This window comes from Dermacentor albipictus, chromosome 9 (genome assembly GCF_038994185.2).
Source record: "Dermacentor albipictus isolate Rhodes 1998 colony chromosome 9, USDA_Dalb.pri_finalv2, whole genome shotgun sequence".
In the NCBI taxonomy this organism is placed as follows: domain Eukaryota; kingdom Metazoa; phylum Arthropoda; class Arachnida; order Ixodida; family Ixodidae; genus Dermacentor; species Dermacentor albipictus.
In genome coordinates, this window is record NC_091829.1 from 45,634,380 (window position 1) to 45,657,677 (window position 23,298).

The 23,298-nt window shown below is 49.7% G+C and overlaps 1 protein-coding gene and 1 long non-coding RNA gene across 4 annotated transcripts in view; one reads left to right on the forward strand and one right to left on the reverse strand.

Annotated features, from left to right (window-relative positions):
- LOC139049767 (uncharacterized) overlaps positions 1-18,129 on the reverse strand; it is a 100,345-nt gene extending 82,216 nt beyond the window's left edge. The window contains exon 1 of the long non-coding RNA XR_011508568.1: positions 17,833-18,129. This is a non-coding gene — a long non-coding RNA (uncharacterized lncRNA). The remainder of the gene's footprint in view (positions 1-17,832) is intronic.
- The window catches only part of LOC139049765 (gamma-aminobutyric acid type B receptor subunit 2-like), a 388,195-nt gene that overhangs the window by 294,515 nt on the left and 70,382 nt on the right, over positions 1-23,298 (forward strand). For all 3 annotated transcript variants that reach the window (XM_070525572.1, XM_070525574.1, XM_070525573.1), the window contains exons 7-10: positions 6,169-6,396; positions 7,444-7,504; positions 9,164-9,247; positions 10,786-10,939. In XM_070525572.1, the coding sequence (XP_070381673.1) occupies positions 6,169-6,396; positions 7,444-7,504; positions 9,164-9,247; positions 10,786-10,939 (527 nt within the window). The remainder of the gene's footprint in view (positions 1-6,168; positions 6,397-7,443; positions 7,505-9,163; positions 9,248-10,785; positions 10,940-23,298) is intronic.

The following is a 23,298-nucleotide window of genomic DNA, read 5'->3' on the forward strand; positions in this document are numbered from 1 at the left end:
ACGTGACGTCTAGCTGTATTATAAAGTGAATACTTGCCGAAGCAGTAAAGCTTCGGCAATATCTTTTTTCTCCTCGCCTTTTTATTTATTTTTTCTTCTTTCGTGCGTCTGTGCTTTGCACCATTCCTCGACTCTCAAACCACGTGATCCGTTTCTCGCTTTTCGTGTTTGCGTAGTCATCATTTTTCGAAGTTATGGGCGTCAGTATTCCATCAAGGCAGCAGAAGGGTGCCGCCTGGCCAAGCGTCTAACTTATTTCGGGGATATCTTAAGTGCCACATCCAAGCATATTTGCGCAGCCGTTCCTACACTCGTGATGGTCACTGACGCTGAGCGGACGCTATAAGTGGGCGCGCGCACGAGCGATTGAAGGGCGAAGCGGGTCGGAAACGCTGCTCAAAGAACGCCGCGGTGTGCTGCTGCGCTGCGTAGAAACGCGACTTTCGGAGACTGCGCCACACAACGCCGGCGATAGCAAAAAACTTGCAAGTTGTTTTTTATTCATGAAGTGCCTGCTGGGATTTATCGCTAACGGCCAACGCCGCCGACACCGACGACACCGGCTTTTCTGCGACACGAGCTCCTTAACGCTGTCGCGTTAAAACTCGGTGGTGCGCCGTGAAGTATATGAACAGTAGGCCTCTGCGTCAGCTCCGTGCCGTAGCTGAGCGCGGTAACTCGTGCAAGTAAAAACACGCACTGTTCGCGCGAAACTATAGCGCTGATTTTCTTTTAAAAGTAAGAAGCGATCGTTCTGTAGATGTTTGAGAAGTCAGGTTTTGACACCGCCGATTGTAAATAAAGTGCAGTCCCCCCCCCCCCCCTCGCTCCGCCCAATAATAAAGGAAGAGAGAAAGGTGGTAATGATGATCCCTTCATTGTGAGCAGACGAAACGTGGTAAATCGCCAAGGGGTCCTTCGACAGCGAGTGACACATTTATGACACGGTAGGCTCATTTAAGGCTACACATGTCACTGGCATAATTTTCGCGCCATGACATGAACAGAAATTTGTAATTTCTTAGTGCGCAAATTAATGTTGCACCCGATATGTCGCTTATGAATGTAATCTCAATCACAGCTGTAGTTCATTCTGAGACGTCGGTGTGTATAAACAAACCTAGCTAAACTTTGCAGTCATGCGAAGGCGACGTGGTCTTTTACAGCATCGAAAAGGCTGGAGAATTTATTTATTTATTTATTTATTTATTTATTGAACATACCTTACAGGCCCCTTTACAGGGCATTGAGTAAGGGGGGTAATGAAGAAAGTACAAAGTATTTGTCGGTCTACAACGTACGGCTCAGATTGATTGATTGATTTCAACGTCGCCTACGTCTTGCCTATAGGAACGCCGTATGGGAGGTCAACGGAATTAAATACCCACCACCGACTGTTCCTTGAATGCAGATTCACTCGATGGCTTGAGCCTGACGTAGCTCAAATGTGTCAAATCCCGTTTTGCATAAGTTCCGGCAGAGACCCGCTGTTCGTGGCACAGTTCCGCGCCACCGGTACGAATCTGCGATTCGGCCTTGGACACTTCGCTGCCCTGGCGCTTTCTTTTTTTATTTCGCGTACCGCCTGCATCAAAATTCGCCTTCCTGACGGGAGGATGAAACCACACGCTTGACAGTGGCGCGCGGCAACCGCTGAGCCGTCGCATTTCACATTCTGCACGTGCATCCTTGGCACGCGGGCCTATATACAGAAACCGGCCGTTCTGCTCGTGCAATATATCGATCGCCCACGAACGGAACGATGGACTGCACGCTCTTCAATGGATGGCAGAATGACAGAGTCATCTTTTTTTTCTCTGGATGAGGGCACTCCACGCGCCCCTTTTCCCTAACGCATCGGTGATGCACGGTCGCAGGCTCGGCGATAGTGCACGGATTTACGCGCGCGCGGCTAGAATTATGGACCGATCTGTGCGGGGCCGTCGGCGCGAACGCGTGCCTGACGGCGCCTCTCCCCCCCCCCCTCTCCCCGCTACCCTCCTCTTCATAGCATCACCCGCTTCGGCGGCGAGGGCAAAGAAAAGGGGAGGCGTTATGCAAACAGCGAGCGACGGCTGCCGAGACGGACGACGACAGCTGCATCCAAGTGCCGCGATTATCGTCACCACCGCCGTCGCTATGCGCTACCATTCGTATATGGGCCACGCGTGAGCATTGCAGCGAGATGGGGGGTGGAAGTGGGCGAGAGTAAGAGAGAGAGAAGGAATGGGTCGGGGAAGGGGGGGGGGGGGCTCTCGGATCCTGCTGCATAGGCCTCGGCGACGTTGCGAGCGAGCTCTGTCGCGTTCTAACCCCTGCTTTCCTCTCAGCTTGCGCTGTCCCTTTTTTTTGAGCACTTAGGGAGAGGCGCGCACCGTTTGTTCTAAGGGCTGATTTCTGCTTTTAAGGAGGGAGGGAGGGGGAGGGCCTGAGAGGGCGATGGCTCGCGCTGGTCGGCGGTGCACCCAATATATTTCCGTGTATGGTGATGCGTTTTTGCCGCAACCTCGTACGCGCGCCCGAGGAGGTCGACTCTGCGAGCTGCGTTTCCGACGACGCCAACTAAAGCGGGCCGCTGTTGGCGGCCTCAAGTGTATGATTTGCGTAGCTCTACTCCGTTCTACCGCTGCGCATCGTAGCGATCACGCTCCGCTCCGCGTTGGCGCGCTTAAGCGCGAGCGAAGCGGCGCGCCATTTTCTTGCCGCGCGTTGAGCGGGGAACGAGCGCGCACCGTTGCGTCAGCGAGCTCTGGGGCGCCACCCGAATGCTTCGGGTGAGAACCCAGATATAAACAGCAAACGTCACAAGAGTTGGCTTACAGCCGCGCTCTCAGCTGCATGTCAGAACTTGACTTTTGTTCTGACACGCAGCTGAGAGCGCGGCTGTAAGCCCCGCATTGCTTCTTCAACCTTGTTACTTTTTTTTCCGCCCTCCTTTCCTTCTCTCTCGTATCTTTTTCTCCCCACTCCCCTTTCCCTGTGCAGTGCTGTTGAGGTGTCCTCCTCTGAGAGACAGTTACGGCACTGCACTTCTCTCTTCCTCTCCTTCAAAAATCACTACACACACTTGGCGGTATGCGTTACAAACCGCGCCACGTTTATCGCTGTTCACTGCGCAAGAGAATGCAGCAAATAACGAAAGCCAACGTACAGTAACGTTGTTTTACTCCCGACTTATCTTGTATCAAGCGAAACTTGGTTTCAGCTTTGCGCTTGCTTTGACGTCGCCACCTCTATGCTCATGCAACACCACCTAGATAGCGCAAGGCCTGTTTACTCCGATACATGACGTCACGCCACCTGGCCCCAAATTCCCATTGACAAGGCTGGCGTGATGAAAGCGGTGACGTCAAAATTACTGTTGCCTACTCGGGAGCGTCCCCATTGGATTCTATGGCAGTCGGGCCAGGTAGCATGACGTCATGGATCGGAGTGAAAAGACCTTGTGCTATCTAGGTGGTGTTGGCTCATGGCAAGGCGTCCGTGGCAATGCGACCCACGCGTGCGACGAGCTTAGGTAGCCTAGCAAACGTAATGCGCCTCTTTCATCGCACGACCTTGTTGGTGAAACCCACCGCACGCCATTTAGCTGTGGCCGCGACGAGCGAATGTTCGAGCAGCGGCTGGAACTGGAGCGAATTGCCATGTTTCTTGGACGCGTGCTGCGCGTAAGTGAGTGGCTTGTGTTCCTGATAGCGCCTTCATTGCCATTCGTGCATTTTCTGTCTTGTAACTAAACTTGAGACTAAACTGAACGAGCATTTTTAATTTGCATCCAGGACGTTTCTGCTCTCTACGCAAGCGGTTTTTTTTTCGCGAAGTAACTATCCCCACATCTTCAATTAGAGCCGAGCTCCACTCGCGGCCCATGGTCGAAGCAAGGATTGGCGAACGGAAGGAGCACGAAAAGCACTCGTTCGAACAATGACGAAACGACGAATCCGGAGCCACTGACGTCACGGAAGGGAAACAGAGGCGGGACGCGGACCCGAACGCAACCAGAAATCGCGCCGAAACAGAAACTTCCAATCTTGGAAGCTTAACGAACGTTTGCCTTTCCCGGGAGTCTGCTGTGCTCTTTCGGCCTCCGGCTTATACTCCACCGCGTCTATTTCGGGCCCTGCCATCCCATTGGCTTTGCAAGCTTCAAACATTAATTCCGTAATGGCTACACGGCACCGCAAAAGCCAGGCCGTTTCTCCCTGCGAGGAAAATAGACAACAGCGATCCTGATTGCAGACCCGAGATTTATCTGGGCGAGCCAAATGCGATTGCAAGCGCAACTGCACTTCTTCAGGTCGCAGTTTGCAGAACAGCAAAAGCGAAAAAAAAATAAACGGGACGAGAAAGAAAAAAATTGTGCGCTTCGCCTTCGCCCCGAAAGAGGTCGTCTGGAGTTCCTTTGCGTCCTTATTTCTCTACCCGCCCCACCTCTTGTTTTTACTACCTTGTGTATTCCTTTATGAGCTCCTGCTGCGCAACGCAGCCTTTTCCCTTTTCCGCTGGGAATGCGGCTCCCTTGTAATGGGGCTCCGCGAACTTCACTACAAAGCCAGGAACATCTCTTTTACACGTGTGCGCCCTAGTTGAGACACCGGCATGCACACCCCGCTATGTATACGTGCCCTGTGGTGCCCTATAGTAACAGTGCCGCTTTCGCGTGCAGTAATGTCGTTTAGTACCGTCACTGCCTCAGTACAATCAGTGCTTGCGCTTATCGCTGTTAGTGTGCTCAGCGCTTCGAATGCGCTTACGCAATCCGGCAGTTCCGTCGGGGAAAAGAGATGCTGTCTATTATGCGGAGAGCTCGAGATATTTGCCTACCTGCCCATCTGGTGGCCTCGCACGCTGCTGAATATGTCACACGAGCGAATGTTAAAGAAGGGGCCTACGCCCCCAAGACTATTTCGATATAACGGGAATTTCGATATATTCGACATTTTTTGTTTGTCGTTCTTGAAGAGCGGCACATACCCGGTGGGCCAAGTTCGAGAGAGAGAGAGAGAGAGAGAGAAATAAACTTTATTTATAGACCAGCAGGCTTCTTGAGCCCAAAGGTGGGTGACCTCCTCAGTCACGTAGTTTTATGAGGCACTGCTGACAATCCCTTTACGTCTCGTTAAAGAGCTAGTGTTCGTAGAAATTCTTCCATTAGGGTGGTCTCATGTTTGAGCTTGGTGCCGAGCGAACACTGGTGTGGCTTTATGCTGACACTCGCTGTTTTCTAAAAGCTTTAGCGCACTTAGGTTGGGATCACGTGGGTGTCAGGCCCAGCTTGCCCATCGAAACGTGTAACTTGATGGGCGAGCATGGTGGCAAGCCTATATTTTCGCCGAAATTGGCTCTCTCAGCACTGAAGGCATTGGGGAAAGCGCACGGCCAATGTGCGCTGTAAAACAAGTTGTAAAGGGCGAACATTTTTGTTTGTCTTGTTGATCTTCCTAAAGCTTGCCGTCAGCTTGAGTGGCACACAGTTGCCATTGTCCCACAGGTTCTATTTCTGTGTCGACAAAAAAAAAGTGGACATGGAATTTCCGCTCAGACCACAAAGTCTGGCATATTCCTTCCTGCCCATCATACTTTCGGTCGGGATGAGTGTTGGGTTTTAAATGTTCCATCAGTAAAGCATGAAGTCGATTGGTCCCGCTCCACGGAACCATTTCTGTGCCCTGCGATGGCTCGCATGATGAATTTGATATGACGATTAGCGAACACGATCACAGTGGTAGGGTAGATGAAGACAAACACGAACTGCACAGGATGGGAAAGGCCCTGTGCTTCAGTGCTAACAGTGTTCATTCAGTTCATTGCTTCAGTGCTAACAGCGTTAACGTCGACATTCGTCCTTGAAATAGGTTCTGCCGCAATATTCTTACGAAAATATTTTCATGTTCGTAGTTAGTACTGCTGGTGACAAACGAGACGGAGTGACTAACTTACTTGCTCGGTCAATCTTGTTCACCTCTCTGCCTTCCACCTCTCTTGTTTTCCCTTCTCTCACCAATGCCTAAGTGCGTTTTTTTTTTGCGTTTCCACAGACGCCTTCCCTCCTCTCTCTCCCTGTCACCTTTGTTTTCCCCCATTCCCCCGGTGTAGGGTAGCCAACCGGACGTTATTCTGGTTAACCTCCCTGCCTTCTGCTTTTCTTCTTCCCCCCTTCTCTCGCAGACGCCGACGGAGTACGAGGCGGAGTACAACCTGATGCGCTTCAACGAGTACTCGCGCTTCCACGGCTACGCGTACGACGGCATCTGGGCGCTGGCGCTCTCCATACACGCGGTCATCGTGCGGCTTCGAGCCAACGACACGCGCATCTCAGAGTTCGACTACCGCAAACAGTGGTGGGGACGCCTCTTCAAGGAGGCGCTCAACGAGACCAACTTCATCGGCGTCACGGTGCGTTGTCACTGGGCAGCTCCTTCTGCTTTCGTAGAATGCCGCGAGCGATGGAGTTATGAGATTACTTGAAACAGAACTGAGAGCATCTCAACTACTCAACCGAGATAGCGAGCGAGTTGTATGAATGAGCGAGAACGAGTGAGTGAAAAACCGAGCAACTGAGTAGGTGAGTTACGAGTGAGCATATCGGTGGTTTAGTGAATGAATGACTGAGTTGACAAGCTCGCGATGGAGGTCACTTAGACTCCGTGTCAGACATCAGTTGCAACGCTGTGGAAGCTGCGCAAGAAGTTCGGTGATGAAAATGTATCACTCCGAGCGTTCCGTCCATGCCTCGCTGCACGCCAAAGGCGTACGCTCGCGCGAGAATGCACGTGAGGGTGCCGCGGCGGGCTGCCAATAAAAAACCCGAAAAGAAACGCAATTAAAAACAAATTGACCTAGAACAACGCATTAGATAATCGTATACCACAGTTTGTTTGTTTCGAAGTATTAAAACGTTTTTCATTATATACTGAGCGTCCTTACGGAACAGTTTCGTACAATTACAATAAAGAACATCAAACTATTTCCCAGTGGGCGCGTAGCCACTGCAAGGAGTCTCTCTAGCCTCCACAGCGTTGCACCTGATGTATGAAACAGAGTATAGACTCACCAAATAAGTGAGTTAAAGTGATCTACCGAGTAAACAAAAGTGCAAGTGACTTGTGCTGCCAATGAGGAAAAAAATGTTTAGTGACTGAGCCAGTGAATAAAAGTGAACGAACATGCGAACAAGCAGCCCAATGAGCAAAAGAATAAGCTATCAAACAAGCTGCCAAGGATTTGAGGGAGATAGAACGGGCGAGTAAATAAGTAGACGTGCGTGAACTTTAAAGAAACAGAATTATTGAGCAAACGAAAGAGAGTCGAAAAGTTATCAAGGGAGTTACTGAGTAAACAAGTGAGCGAGAATGTGTCAATGCGAGCCATTGAGCGGTTGAGTGAACAAACCTACGTAGGCGAGACATCGAGTGATTAATGTCGCATGATTGTCTGCCGCAGGGTCCTGTGCGCTTCTTTCGTAACGAACGGAAGGGCCAGGTCCTCTTGAAGCAGTTTCAGAGTGAGTTTTTATTATTCATTCCTTCCCTCCTCTCTCCCCGATTTTTTTTAGTGCCAGGCTCCCCTCGCATTACACCTTTATCACAAAGCGCATGCGCCTGGTGGTTCTCTAGACACGGAGTACAGACCGTAAGTAATCCATGAAGTAGAGGTCATCTTAAGGAGAGCACTGCCATTGATATCAGGGCTCTTATAAATCTATTCACTGCGCAAATAACAACGCCTAGAAGCTAAATTATGAGGTCTGCTGCGAAGCGATTTTGTAAGGCCGGAAAAAAAGCCTTTGTCGACCGTTTCTTGTTTCTAGGTCAATCTGGAACGACCCGGCGTGCCACTGATGATTAAATTATACGGCAGTTTAGAAGACAAGAGAGGCCGCGCTCTCTATGCTAGTGCCTCGGCTGTCATGCTGCAAAGCCGGTTTCCTCAAACAGCTTTGATTCTTTTTATTTATTTTATTTTTTTGGCACATATGCCTCTTTTTCTGCCCCTGCGCAACGGTTTTCGCCCTCACGACCTCTTCAGTCCCTTTCTTGCCGCAATTTTGTCGGCTGCGATGAAATCGTACTTTGTGGAAGCAAACGTGCGGTCCGAACAGTCAAGACTCAAGTGCGAGTCCAGTCACCATTCTTTTTTGTTATTATTATTCCAATGGGGCACATTGAGCTGGTCCTTTCGAAGAGCTCTGATGGTAGTTTAAAAGCAAAACAAAGAAATCGACTTATGCGAACAAAGGATTTTAGTAGCATTATTCCGGCTTTGTTAAGACGGCAGGACTGTGCTAGTGTAGAGTTTTAGATTATCCGGGAGCTTCTTACCCTTTACGCGCTGGGGAGTGAATGGAGTCGTGGATGTCAATAAAATAACATTTCGATGATTTTACTGTAGCAGAGCTGGTCGTGATCCCTCGTGACGCTTTATATACATGCATATATATTGTGCCGCGAGAGTGTTCACGTCGAAGAAAAAATTGTTAACGACTACCTCCCAATCAACGCTTTACACCAGCAGTCAGGTAGGCCACTGCGGTATTGGCTTTGTGTGCAATGCAGATATGCATAAATCTCCTCTTCTTTTTTTTTCACTTGCTCTCAACACGCGAACCTAGTCCTTACCCAACCCTGAATTTGTAAAGTTTACCTGCCATCTGTCGCCCTTAGCGCAATATTTTTATCCGACTAAACACACCAAATTTCCTCTTTTTAAATAAACGGCTTATTTTGCAGCGAGTGACTTACACGTTGGCACTAGTAGGCAAAAAGCAGATTTGAGTTTGTCGTCCCTCGTAGTTAATTGTGCAGAATTTTAGTAGAATATGGCAGGTCGCTGGGCAGTTTCATATTTGTGTGCTTTCTGGTTAAACTGCTCCAGAAGATGTCGTATAGGTGCTGTGCTACACCTCTCCGGTAACCCGGTCCGGTACTTCGTTCATAGAGGATAAGCTAATTGCGATGGAGCTCGGCTACTTTGTTGAACGACCTTCGAAGCTTCGTAGGAGTGCTCGAAAACAACCTATCGAATGTGCCCTCAGTCAATGGCTATTCGTCACTCTACGCGACACGATGTTTTCTGTGGCCGTCATATCTCACTGCTTCGGTTCTCACGCAGTGAAAGTGCTGTATGTGTTCGAAAGAGTTAACCTGCATGGAATACCTTGCAGAAAATCAAGAGGTGAAGATTGGCGAGTACGACTGTCTCACAGAGACCCTGGATTTAAGCAAGGGTTTTTCCATCATCTGGCGAGGTAAGACATCACTCCATAGCAGGTGCGCACGCACGCTTTAAAATAAATTATGGGGTTTTACGTGCCAAAACCACTTTCTGATTATGAGGCACGCCGTAGTGGAGGACTCCGGAAATTCCGACCACCTGGGGTTCTTTAACGTGCACCTAAATCTAAGTACATGGGTGTTTTCGCATTTCGCACCCATCGAAATGCGGCCGCCGTGGCCGGGATTCGATCCCGCGACCTCGTGCTCAGCAGCCCAACACCATAGCCACTGAGCAACCACGGCGGGTCACACGCACGCTTTAACTTCCTACAACAAGAACATTGCATTGTCATGTCAGGATAGCAATGCCGCAGATAAACCAAAGCAAGCAAGCTTTCGATTTCTTTAGTTGTTCCGCAATTCCCCTCATATTTCTATTTGAATATCTTGTTCATTTTTCCCCGCCTTTTTTTGTATATCTGTGTTTGTGTGAACTATGTTTCTCAACTTCCTTAAAGCCTCACATTACGCACAACGAAAGATAACACAAAGCGCTTTTTTTTTACCCAACAGTGGTCACTTATCGTTAATATGCGTGTATGTGCATTATTTTTATAATACGAGCCGATAGAGAGAAATGCTTCAAAAATTGCTCTGACCTTTATATAACAATAAGGTAAAATTTTAAGTGTTCTAGCGACGGCAGTGATGTTCTGAATTTTCTCCGGAGTCAGAGGAACCAAGAGTATTCTCTCGAAAACACGACAACAATTGCAAGCGTCAACACTTCGGCTCCCGGATAGCATGATGGTGTTTTGGTGCTGTGCTGCGGATTACGAAAACGATCGCCGGCTCGGTTGCCAACATCACAGCAACAAAACCGGCGTCGCCCGCGCTATTACTGCATGTCGCATGGCGTATTAGCTGCACGTATTCCTACAGGGCGCTGTGAATGTGCGCGACGTAGGTGCGCCTTTCATACGCACGCGCGCATAAAGGCGTCCTAGCTCGCGACCTCCGAGATCCCCGGTGCGACTTATGAGGCGCAACGTAACACACATTTTCAGTGCAGGTGGATGCTTGACATCAACGCATGATGGTACCTTGAAATTTGCTGGCCGCGTTCAACTAAGTGCACACGAGAATCGGGAGAATATTTTTTGTTGTTGTTTGCTCGAGCATCTACCCCTTCGATGAAAGATGGGAGGCCAAGCTTTCTTCTGGCGACCTGGACGACCAACACAATTTCGTCGCCCGGGCCAAGGGGGCAGCCTAAGCCTGGAATAAGGAATCCTCCCACCTAGGGCGAACTGGGTCCTTACTGGGATCACCGTCGAAGAAAATGAAAGTTTATTTCTCTTGCTCTTCTGCCACCTCTACTGCTTCGGCTAGAAGCGTCGTGCGAAAATCTCTAACTGTGAATGCTAAGTGAAGGCCATCAGTGATACAATGTCCATTAAAACCTGACGGAACAATACAGAGCATCGACGAGTTGTGCAGCACGTCAAACACAGAAACTTGATCGTCAGCATCCGAAGTACAATTGACTTTTTCTTTATCCGCGTGGCAGGCGGCTCCGACCCGCCCATGGACCGGACGCTGATCGTGATCCAGAGGACGCGGGTCAACCTGACCATCTACGCCAGCCTGTGCATCTTCTGCGTCCTGGGAATCATACTCGCCTCCGTGTTCCTCGTCATCAACATCAAGTTCAGGAATCAGAGGTAGGCGCCCCACTCATCAAATTGCGGTGTTTTACGTACCGAGAACACGATCCGATCACGAGGCACGCCGTAGTGGGGGACTCCGGAATAATTTGGACCACCTTGGGTTCTTTAACAATGTATCTAAATCTAAGTATACGGGCGTTTGCGCATTTCGCCTCCATCGAAATGCCGCCGCCGGGGCCGGGATTCGATCCGGCGACTTCCCCATGCGTAGCAGCCCTACACTATAACTAAGAGACCGCGGGAGGTTAGGCACCGCACCCGAACACGCCACAATAATTACTGAAGGGGACTCTGGCGCCCACGGGAAATTATTTTGGTGATCGATCCAGTCATCATATAATCAGGATTAAAATCATCAGCTTATTTGCGGGAACTGTCTCCTTCTACAAAGAAAGAAATGATTTGATTTGAATGCACTTATGAAGCGTACGTTGATTCAGCCTCACTTCGTCACTCCGGCTACAGGTGGCTTCCTGACTATGAGCACTTTGATCGTTTTCAACATTATGTTGCGGTGTGAATGCGACGCTTCGCGATGATAGCGCGCGTGCACAGAGTCTAATCGTCTCACCGTGTTGAGACAACTGAGAGCGTGAAAATTTGGAAAGATATAAAGAGTAATAAATAACGTCACAAGAAGATTTCAAGGCACGAACGTCAATATAAGACAAATATATGTAGTGCCTTATTTTCATGCAACTAAGGCGACCACGAATATAACGCGTTGAACCGAACCCGAGTCCGACGCGAACCCCATACACGCAACACAACTTTGGGCGCAACTAAACCCAAACCCGAACCGATATTTTTGGAACGTGCCTAAACCTGAATCGAACCTGAACAAATAATAACGGTTACCGGTTCGTAACGAAACGGTCCTAGCGTGCGGGGCCACAACAGACGCGCTCAATTGTTTGCACGATTGTTAGAATAACTACATCTTAAATCAACGAACCTTAAAATCAGATTGTTACGACTGACGAGTTGCGCTTCGTGCGAGAATGGGGATAGGCGATGGGTACGAGCTGGTAAGTACGGCCACCTCGGCAGTTGTGTTCCACGGCAGAAAAGTTTTTTTGCCGGGGCTCCGCGGAATCAACGTTTCTGGTGGCGCTCCCAATTCGGCTATTAGGTCAACTCGCTTCTAAAGCTAGATAAACACGGACGACGGAAGGGACGATGTCCTCGAGGAGGGATATCAGTGAGTTCAGCTGTATGACTTGTTGTAACCATAACAGTGCTGTCGCTAATGGATGCCGTCATTTTCTCGGTGAACGGGTAACCCCGGCTGCAAACGGCGCGCAATATCTGCTTTTTTTACGCTCCACTGGTCAGCGCATGTCGATGTTTCGCCAAGCAGAGTACGGCGCCCTTCGATTTGTAGAAATTATTCGTGGGGCACGATGTGCGTTGTCCGCCCTTAGCGCAAGACTAAGCGTCCCGTGCTGACGCACCAGAAAGATAGAGGTGTGGTTCAGCACTAACCATCCTTGTTCATCGTTCAGGAGCATGAACGTCCTCACCTGCTTCTAAAATAGCAGCAAACTGAGTGCAACGTCAAATGCTGGCTCTTGTTTTTTCTTCCCTTTTTTTTTTGATACAGACTAGAAGTTTGAAGCTTTAATTTAAGTAACACAATCGTGAATTCGCGCTGTCTTCGACGCCGGAGATCACCTGCCCCAGTTTGGCTCACATTCAATGCTGCAGTGAAAACCTGAAGGAAAAATAAAATAAACTGTCTTTGCTGCTGTCGCAGTAACGAGTGCGGAAGCTACGCACGCCTTTCTCTGACGCAGGGAGTCTCACTGTAATTGTCCGCGTATTTAATATGCTCGCGAAAATTGCCCCGTATCGGTGCATAATGCAGTCGTAATGTTCTGCCTTATCTTGATGAAACATGCACATGCGTCATGCGGATAAATCGATAGTATCATTTGCACCTATCGCCATACGGTCGCATAGTATGCACTGCACGGAACTGGTTTGCGAACATCCAGCACGGAATCCTGATGCCCGAATCACTAGACCACAGACGCGTGCCTGAAGAGACGGAAAAAACACCCTCAATAATTTCCCTTAGTAATCTTGCTCTGTTGACGTAAATGCTGAGCTAATTGGAAAATAAAAGCCAGTTGCTACAAGGTAAAGTGTTGCCTTTGGCTGAGCAGCGATATCGGGATCACCGATAAAATTTGCCCTAGATGTTCAGGTTTCATCCCGAATCCGGTGACACAAATAGCGATCTGTGTGAGAAAGCAGTTGTGCTTAATTAAACACGCGAAACCACTTTACGTCAGGCAAGTAAAGAACAAATTGGTGGGCGCGTATCTTGCTTAGTTCTTCGACCTTCTGCCTGTGCAAATTGTGTGTAGAGAATAAGCCTTCTGCGCAAATTGTGTTGGACAGCGTACAAACACGGCCACGGTACAGCGGCCATGGTACAGATAACCTTTTAATTCTTATAGGTCGCCGTCGACCATAGAAGGTCACGCACGTCGTGTCTTGTTATTGAACCAGTTTTAATGCTGATTATAAGGTTGCACTTTTCTGCAAAGCCCACCATAGTTGTCGATTGACTCGTTTTTGACTGAAATATGCAGCGTGCCTCTTGCTGCAATGCAAAACCTATCGCTTGCTTGCAAAGACATCAACCGAAGGCTGCAGCTGCGACAGGATTTCTTTGAGCGTTTAGCTTTCTTTGGCAACTACACTCGATTTGTTGGAGGCGGTCTAACCATTTTTGGCGGCCAATCCCGAAGACAGTGCAGTCACGCGCAGCGGTAAAAACCGCGCGGTGCTAAACTATACCACCGTGTGGTGGTACCAGTCAGAGTTTCTCATAATAATTATTGTATGAAACTCTGTGGTACCAGCAGCGGGAGTAAGGGGAGCTAAAAGCTCTTCCATACTGATACCGCCGTGAGCTGACAGAGGAGCTTTAAGGGCAACGTTCTTGCATTCTTCCCTGTGTTGGGACAGTCGTTGAGACGCTGCGTCTCAGGTCCAAGACGCAGACGCTGTCATTCGATACGCTGTGTTTTTGGTCGCAGACAGAGCCGATCGGAGACGCTATACAGGATTCCGAACTGATCCTTGAGGTAGTGGCGCTTGAAGTACCGGTTGGCTGCCGCATACGGGTAACACAGGATGGTATGGCGAGTGCCACCCGTAGCACGTATGTCAACTTCTGCTGGCCGTTTCGGAGCGCTCTACAGTCGCGGACAACTTTCTATGGCAATGAAGGGAAAGCTCCGGGCGCGTGGCTGCTGCACATGTGTTACGGCGCCAAGTAGTCCGCCAGCGTCTGACAGTGCCTTTGGTTGCTCGAAACAGACGCTGAATTGACGCACCTTCACGTGCGAAGGTTTCGCGTTTGCCCAGACGTGGAAGAGGAAAGCCGCAAAATAAGTAAACTTTTACATTCAGTGGTATGTTTTATCTTATTTAACTGTTGCTAATAAGGCGTTTATGTTTTCTCTTCCCCAGCTTAAACTAACGTGGATGAGAACACGGGACTCCTTTCAGAAGCGCCCTCTCTTGTGCGCGCTTTGCCTCCGTAGCTTTCCCTTCATTGCCACAGAAGGTATGTCCATAGTATGTCCGCGAGTGTAGACCGCTCTCGGGTGCGAGCGGCGTTATCTTCGGCTGCTTGAAAGAGGGTGTGGGCCCTGCCGTTCGCCTGGTTCTTTTCGATCGCTCTCCTCCATCTTCGAGCGCTGAGGCGCTCCGAGCCCTGTCGTGGGAGTAGTCGTCGAGATTCAGAGCGTTTCCCGCAACGTCACCACAGCACAGCGTCGCCGCTGTTGGCGACGGCCCACCGTAACCTAGGCAACCTAGGCCACCGCATGCTGGCTTCTCGACATACGGTCGTCCCACCTGTGCGTCGGCCGGTTTTCCCACCGGTGCCAGGAGCGTTGGTTAGGCGAAACATCGGACGTTGGCAGTAGTCCCGTGGTTATGCATCGGCCATTTCCTTACTCCGAGAGTGAATCACCCGTTCAGCTTGCGCACTTGTCCTCTACCTCTGAGTTAGCGCAACGTCGGATCTCCCCGACTCTGCTTCGGGTGATGGAGGCGATCAGTCGAAGGCACCAATAGTGTCACAAATAACCACCTCTCAAAGCAAGCTAAACGCATTCTCTCATAGCAACCGGGGTTGGTTCTTCACAACGTATTCCTACCTCTACTTTTTCGAAGTGCTGTTAGCAGCACCACTACCGCGATAACTGAGCATTAAAGGTATTTTTACTGCCTGTATTCAAGCGTTTGCAATAACACTCGGTGCTTCTTGTGAACGACTGTTTAATGGTTTTTCATCTCACAAAAACAACAGTGGTTTAGCTAAGTAGTTTTGGAAAAGTTACATAATAACCTTGTGATGCTATTGTTGCTGAAAGGAAGAAGGTCTACGTATTAGTCGCTCATTTTTCGCCACCGTCAGCATTCCGAGACACCCCTCGCATTGCAGATGTGTTCCCTATCCCCTCTTGAAAATTCCCCAATGGCTTCGGACGTGCTCAAACACCGATGGTGCGAGCTATTGGTGCAAGAGAGATCTTCGCACCGCGGAGTTCTCATTGTTAAAAGTAGCTAGCCTCCCACGTTTGATATGCAGGACTGCGCGAATCAACTGAGACCGCGATGCCATTTGCTCTTACGGCGGTCGCTTCGTGAGGTAAGCATTGCCCTTGTGTACGAAGCCGCTTGCCGATCCCTCTGTACTGAGTTGCGTGCTGGCCGCATGGAGTAAACCAGCTCCTTGGACGGTGCCGTTCGCGACGCCTTCCAGCGGTCTACTGAGCGCGAGGGCGGACAATATTCTCTCAGTCTTTGCGAAGCATTCTTCGCGCTTGCTTTCCTCCGGGAGGGAGGCGTAGGGTGGAGGGGGGGGGGGGGGGGGGCGTCTTGTAATGGAGACGCCGAGTTTGACGCCCAAGTTCAAACCTACTTTGCAAGTCTTGCAGTCGCGTCTGGAGAATTTCACCGCTCGCTGCGCGCTCCGGCCTCAGTCGAGGAGCGTCGTGCAGCAGTGCGAGACGGGATTACTGATTCAGCTCGCGCTCAAGACACTGTATTATAGAAAGCTTTTATCCCTCTTTCTTTGCAACAGTGAAAGCTCCTCTGCTTTCCACGGTAAATACCTTCCTTCCGGAAAGGTCGCGTCGTACTGCTGTCGAAGCCTGGCGGTGTTGCGCATGATCCACGCTCATGGCGCCCGCTAACACTCCTCAATGCAGAATACAAATTATTTGCCAGTCTTCTTGGAAAGCGATTGAATATGGTGTTGCCGGAGATTGCAAGTTTAGCCCAAACTGGCAGTGTTAATTGTCTACGGGTAAACGTTCGGGTCTTTTTTTCGCTTGATGTTCTTCGACGTGCGCTTCTCGAACTGCTTTAAACGAGCGTTCAATTTCGCTCGACCAGTCGAAGGCATATGATCGTGTGAGCATATGACCATTACCTACCCATCTTACTTTGATAGTACTTTCATTTTTCAATCGTGCTTTCATGTTCTGGTTATAGTTATAATCACGGAGCTTTCATGATTGTTTTTTTTTTACCTTTATGCGTTCACAGTAACTTGTTCTAAATGATTGAATGTAGTTGCCCCACCTTTCTTTCTTTCTCCCTCTCGCATGTGTACTTACACGTATTCCACACCACTATCACTTTGCCTAAGATCGCCGAATAAAGAAAACAAATGAATTCTACACGTCCTTGGCACTTCATGCAACCGCGTATTTTAACAGGGCATACACTCACGCAGTTAAGAGGGTGAAACATTGAAGTCAATTTCTTCCACACTCTAGCACGCTCGCGTCTATCCTTTGCGAGGGAGCATTCACGCCTGGCCTACCAAGAGCAACATCACTGGGCTCTCACGTGACCTAAATTTTCCACTGCGCCGCACTCGCAAGTTCCTCGGTGGCCCTTTAAGATTTTCTGAACACCTCGTGACCTACCGTGTCGGTCTCCGGTTTCTCGACCCATGCTGTCCGCGGACTGACCTTCCTGTCTCGCCGCACTGGCGAAGAACCCACGAGAATGTGATATCCATTCGCCCGAACGCAAACAAAGTGTGCAATTACTTGTCGCTTCTGATGTCAGAGGCAAAACGCGTAAGAACGCCGCACGCGCGGGTCATAAAAAGCACGGCCCACAGCAAACTCGCTCTTCAAGAGTCTCGCTTCAAACTTCAAATTTCAAGCTCGCTCTTCAAGACCTCAGGCTACACATCAGACTCCTGGCAGAAGATGATGTGTTCGACATCGTTTCGCGAAAAGCATTGGATACTTGCATGCGCGATGCTATCGAGAAGAAACGTGCGTGCACGTCATTGTCTTGCGGGAAGAAGGACGACTGGAAATTGAGCACTGAAACCACTTTTTTTTTTACACTAGGTGTTATTTGCACAATGGTTCTGAAACAACTGAATCGCTGGGGGCGCTGAAAGCGTAACTCGGCACTTAAATACAGATGAACAGCGTCGAATTTTATGGAAGCCATCATGACACAGAGCTAGCTTTGCACGCACAGGCAGCCTTAAAGCGACCCCGTTATTTTTTTTTTCTATTTCAGCCATTCGCACACTGGCAGATATCTCTTCCCCCGCGTCGAGGACGCTAACCTTGGCCGTTATTACTGTCGTCACCAACACCAACAGAAAAACGTTGGGGCAACGCACATTCCGTATATCCTTAGGAAATACTTGTGAGGAACGTACACACTGAATCGACTGCGTCGGCACATTCAACACGCACGTGCCTCTGATAAACTCATTTCAGCAGCACATGGGACCACTCACGAGGGAGCGTCCTGTCATCTGTCTACTAGGCAATGTATAGCTCAAACTACTTTTTTGAGGCAACTAAGAGAATCCCGCTTACCTCGTCCGCTGAGAAGAGTAACTTAACGCGGCTGCTCCTGTCCTTTTTGTTTGTTGTATACACTGGAGGACCACCAGTACCAGCTTTCTACAGTCTGTTCGTCATGTCTTCCCGCAGAGCTGCCCGTGTTGCAGCGGCTGCTGCTCCTGCTGTTGCTGGAGGCTAAACCAGCGCTCCACGGCAGGCGAACTGGTGGAATGGCGGCCGTAACAAATGCCAGCGTAGGCGCGACAAAATGGTGCGACGACCGCCGAACAAACGCGCCTTCGGCCGCTTCAGCAACCCTCCCGTTCCGAACTCCGCAGACGCCACTAATGGCATCTTCTGCCGGTCGCCCCCCGACCGTATAAAATGGAAGATGCCAAATCACCGTGCGCTATCAGAAACACAGAGCGGCCCAGACAAGCGACGTTCCGCTTTCGGCTGAGCATTCGCAAACGTAGTGGGTAAGCGCACGCCTATTCGCTACTACCGCAAGCGCTCAGGCAGCTGCCGCCGCACGCCATGGTCGCGAAAGAAAGAATCTGCCGACGTCATGTCACCGTCCAACCTGTAGATGATACCGATAGCGCCGATGGAAAGGGGGCGAATGCATTTCGCGTGCGCCCTTCTTCGCACATAGCCGCCGGATTCTGCAGTTTGGAATGTGCGTGACTTTTTTTTTTTTTGAGCGCTCAAGATATTCGCCGCCGTCGGGTCGTTATTACACCCGGCTCGTTCAGTTGACCTTTAACGTCTTTGAGCGAAAGCAGACCGTCAACACGTATCGTATTAAAAAGCTTAGCGAGCTCCTCAGCGAGGGAAAGGCAGTTAAATCGGGACGAAGCATGACTAGGCATCAGTGGATGACAAAGCAAATTAAGAAGCATAACAAAGCGGTGGATGAAAAAGCGAATTAAGAGTAAGTTAAGTTTAATGAAAGCGGATTGGAAAGGCAAAGCGATTGAAAAGAAATCAAACAGAATTAAGATGATTCAATGTGATTAAAGTGGAATCATAACTAATTAAGAGTAATCAAAAGAAATTAAGAAGAATCAAAGCAAATTAGTTCAGCTGTGAAGAATTTAGGTGAATCGATGTGATTTAAGTGTAATCAAATTGAATTAAGAGTACTCAAAACGAATTAAAGTGAGTTACTAAGCGAACTAAGGGATGGCTAAGCGAATCAAGAGGAATCAAAGTGAATGAAGAAGCAGGACGCAGCAAATTAAGAAATCAAAGCGAATTAAGAAAGATGACGACGGAATTCAGAGGAATCGAAGCGTATTAACAGGGATGACAAAGCGATTAAAGTGTATGACTCAGATATTTAAGGTGGATGGCTCGGCGATTAATGTGGATGACTCAGCGATTAATCTGGATGACTCAGCGAGATAAGATGGATGACTGGCGAAATAAAGGGGCTAAAGTTAAGGTTACTAAATAAACTAGCTACTTATTGCATCGGCACTTGGGCTTTCGCCTTCAAATCGTCTCAGGGATAACATGAGAGACCCTGTGACTTTTTTACGTCGGGGCCTGCTGGACATCCGTGCCGGGCTCTAATCGCATTACGCGGGCGATGCTCTACCAATTGAGCTACCGCGGCGCCGTTTCCCCATCCACTTTCTTGGGTATTTATGTTCCCCAGTAGAGCCCTGGGAGTGTTAGCCAGCGCCACCACTCACAAACCTTCGCGGCGGATGGGGAACATCCTCTTTGCCGCAGGCGTCACGATAACGTGACCTTTTTGGGTGAAGGCAACCGGTCAGTAAACCCACACATGCTACCTGAAGGCATCAATGTTGCCGGATTCGAGACCCACGTTATGTAATGAACGAGAAGAAAGGGGATTAGCCGAATGGCCCGATATTTATTAGTCATATCATAAGGAGCCAACAAACAGTGACACCAAGGACAACAATGTTCTGTTCCCTGTGTTGCTAGTGCAGTCTTCTTCGTCCTTTTTATTCCGTAGTGTGTTAAAATTTCTCAAAGTGTGCTTCCTTATAGGTTGGGTGCGGAACGTGTGAGTCCATCGGATGTAGTTGACAGTACGAACAAATTGACAAAAAAACAGACGTTTTCCTTAAGGAATCGGTCGTTTTAAATCCTCATTTCGCAAGCTTAAGAAAACTGATTCGGGTTGGGAACAGTCATGTTACTGGTATTCCTTGACGTGCGCCGATAAACACATGCGACTGTTCTATCAGTCTTCAAGTTATAAAATTCACGTACGCACTGCCTTACCGTGCGTACTTTAGCGTTATTAATACGTGCGAAACGCTTGGTTTTGTTATCCCTTACTCTAAGGCCACGCACCCTAAGGTTGTGCTGTATCAAATTCAGAATTCATTAAAAACCTGCTTGTACCTGCTATCCCGATCGAATTCGACCGTTCCGCCCACTGACATGCACACAACTGAAACTGCGGAAAGGCATCTGCTACGTTGAAAACATCTGTTACGTTGCTGCTCATTGCACGGCTCGATGTACCAGCATAAGAGACTGCCGAGCGAGCTGCAGCCAGTGCCAAAGTCCTACTCCCACGTGACCACATTATGTGTCGTGACGTATCCGCGTCCAAAAAACGAAACTTTTCGTAAAAGGCTATTGCAGCTGGAAGCTTATTTATTACCAGGACGTTTACGTAACCAATAAGAAATATAGGTAAAAAGTGTCATGTCAGTTCTTTTTGTCACATCTGGTAGTTTTTGGGCCGCTTATCTCTGCGGGATACAATTGGAGGCCAGCGTATTAAAAAAAAGTCTTGTTTTTGGCTTGTATCAGCCGTTCTACAGGGTACAGTAATATGAAGATTCTAGATTTACTGGCGACTTGCGCTCTTCTGCACACTTAGGGACGTCTTCCTGTATACTTAAAGACTTTCGATTCAATACGCCGGATAACGTCCCTGGAGATCTCTCGGAACTGTCGAGGACCTACTGCATCCAGACTAGAAAGTTCTAAAACAAAATAACACACATCGGAATTCACGTTTACTTGCCTTACCGGCGCATCTGCTTTACTTTTGACATTGTCTGAACATGCCAGTTGCTACAACGAGAACAGAAACTCTTGCTCTACGGACCCGCAACGAGATGATGCACCCGCGAACATGAAGCCAAGGATTTCACTCATATTCTTAAGTTGAAACTCTGTGCGAATTCAAAAGTATTTGATTGGGAAGTGCTCATTATACCACGCTGACTTTCTACGTCCTGCGCTGATCGCCGCGGAGATCGGTTTCAGTCTTACATCGGGGTGAAACACCGTTTTGTTTCCTTTCGTTCGTAGACAATGCGAAGAACCGAGTGAAAACGTTGAATGACGTTCGTGATTGTGGTAGTGCGCTTAATAGCAGCGAAAGAAAAAAAATACGTTAAGCTAACTTTCTGGTTCTTTCCGGCTGTTTCATTGCAGTCATCGCTCACCGTAGGAGGTGAAGATTTATAACCTTCCGTAACCTCCTTTCGTTTTATAAAACCATCGGTTCTGCCGATAAATCTGGTGATAGTTCTGTGTGGGCGTATTCCGCACGCAGTACTGACACTAAAAGCACAAGCCGCGCACCCATGTGTTTCTGCGTCAGACCATAGTTATCTGTCGCCGATAGTAGCTGACAGCCGCAAACGCAAAGCGACTCACGAGTTGTGCGCGAGGGAAATTTAAAGAAACGAACAAGAGGGACTGATAACTTCTGAAAGTGATCGTGGCCTAAGGGAACAACCGGAGCGCATGAGAAGGTCGCCTAATCTCAACCTTCCCTCGCTGGGAGGTGTCGGGGTAGGGCAAACGGCGCACGCATAAGCAGACCAGGTGACCAGTGCCCAATGTAAAATGAGCATCGCCACCTGTGTGTGTTATGCAATGCGTGCTCAAGCGCTCGCCGAGTTTGACAGGCGCTTCCCTTATCGTTCGCAGCATGAAATGCGCGCGGTATAACAGAATAGCACTTCTACAAAGGCACGAAACAAAATGATTTCCGCTGAAAAGCAGTGAAAACAACTCATTGTAACAGCGAGGAGTCTAAATGCGGTGAGCGTTGACGGACCCGGGCGTAGCAGCAACATGAGCAGCGCATGTAGGTGAAGTGGTGGCTGGGGAAAAGACGCGGATTGTTTGCGAATGGCAGCGATGATCACGATCCCGTGGATGTTTGGCAAGAGGACCACCTTTGACGTGGGGAGCATGCAGACATTGCTACGCCACCTGGTGCGTGGTCAGCCTGTTGTCAGCTAGGCCGCGAAACGGATCAAATGACCACTTCTTACCTAATAGATTCTCGGTGATTGGAATGTTTCATAATGGTCAAAGAAGAGGCGCTGTCCGCACTTTGCGGTGGCGAGAACGAACCACCTTGTGGGGAACATGCAGCTGTCATGAATGAGGAGCTGAGTATCTTAGTCCGGGTTCGAGTAACACGCATTCGCTCTACGAAGTGCTGCTGTGTGGTAAGGTGTTTTCCCTTCCGTAGCGCTTTGTCCGGTTCTCCCTTCTTTCTGTCTGGGATGGTAAACACGTTTCAAACTTCTAGCAGCAAAGTAGGCTGTAGTAGACGTTCAGTAAGGCATATTGGGCTTGCGAAAAGACGACATTTTGCTCAAGGATCCGGGGGCTTGCCCGTGCCTTAAGCGATGTTGCTTTTCGTACTTAAGCTGCAGGTCATCTTTCTCTTCCTCAGAAATTCGACGCTTCGGCTGGTGGGTCGATGCCGCCGCCTCGGGACTGGCCGAGGGCGAAGCGTCTTCCGTGCCCCTCTGCTCGTTGTCACCGACAGTCAATGGCGCCTTACCACTCGCCGAGGAGGACGTGGCTTTTTCCGCACCGGCATTACTCCGGTCGTTGTCAGACTGCGCGGCATCCGATACACCGAGGTCCCCGTCGTGATCCTTAGCCGTATCTTCGACGGCTCGCGATGCTACCCGTGCGGTGTAGGGAATAGTAACCCTGGTTGCCTCCGTCCCTATTTTGCCGTCGCGTTCCGCACGCAAGATCGCCTCCATCACGTCTTCGTCTACTAGATACTGAAGCTCGTCTTCGAGCACCTCGGTGCTCGCACGGGCGCTGGAGGGCACGCAGTCTTGGCTCACGTGACATAACGCCCTGCACCGGTTACAAAGGGGCGTGAGGCAGACCCGCCGCGAAAGACCTGTCCGCCGGCACCTGACGCACATCGGAGGCTGCCCTGGGACCACAACGAGGACTGTGGTGTCGCACATAGGCATCGCGTGCGGCAGCTCTTCCCGCGTGACGCCCGGCCTGAGGCACATGCGAACGTGCCGGGTGGTGGATTCGACTCCTTCGAACCCCGCGATGGACCACGCACCGCGGCTCACGCACTTCACGTGCGCGAAGCGCTCGAACTCCGCGCGCAGCGACTCGTTCGTCGCGTGGTACGGCACGCAGTGGACCTTGACCCACAGCTCTTCGCAGTCGGCACCGAGAACGGCGCAGTGCCTCCCCTTCACCCGCAGGCTCCCGGCG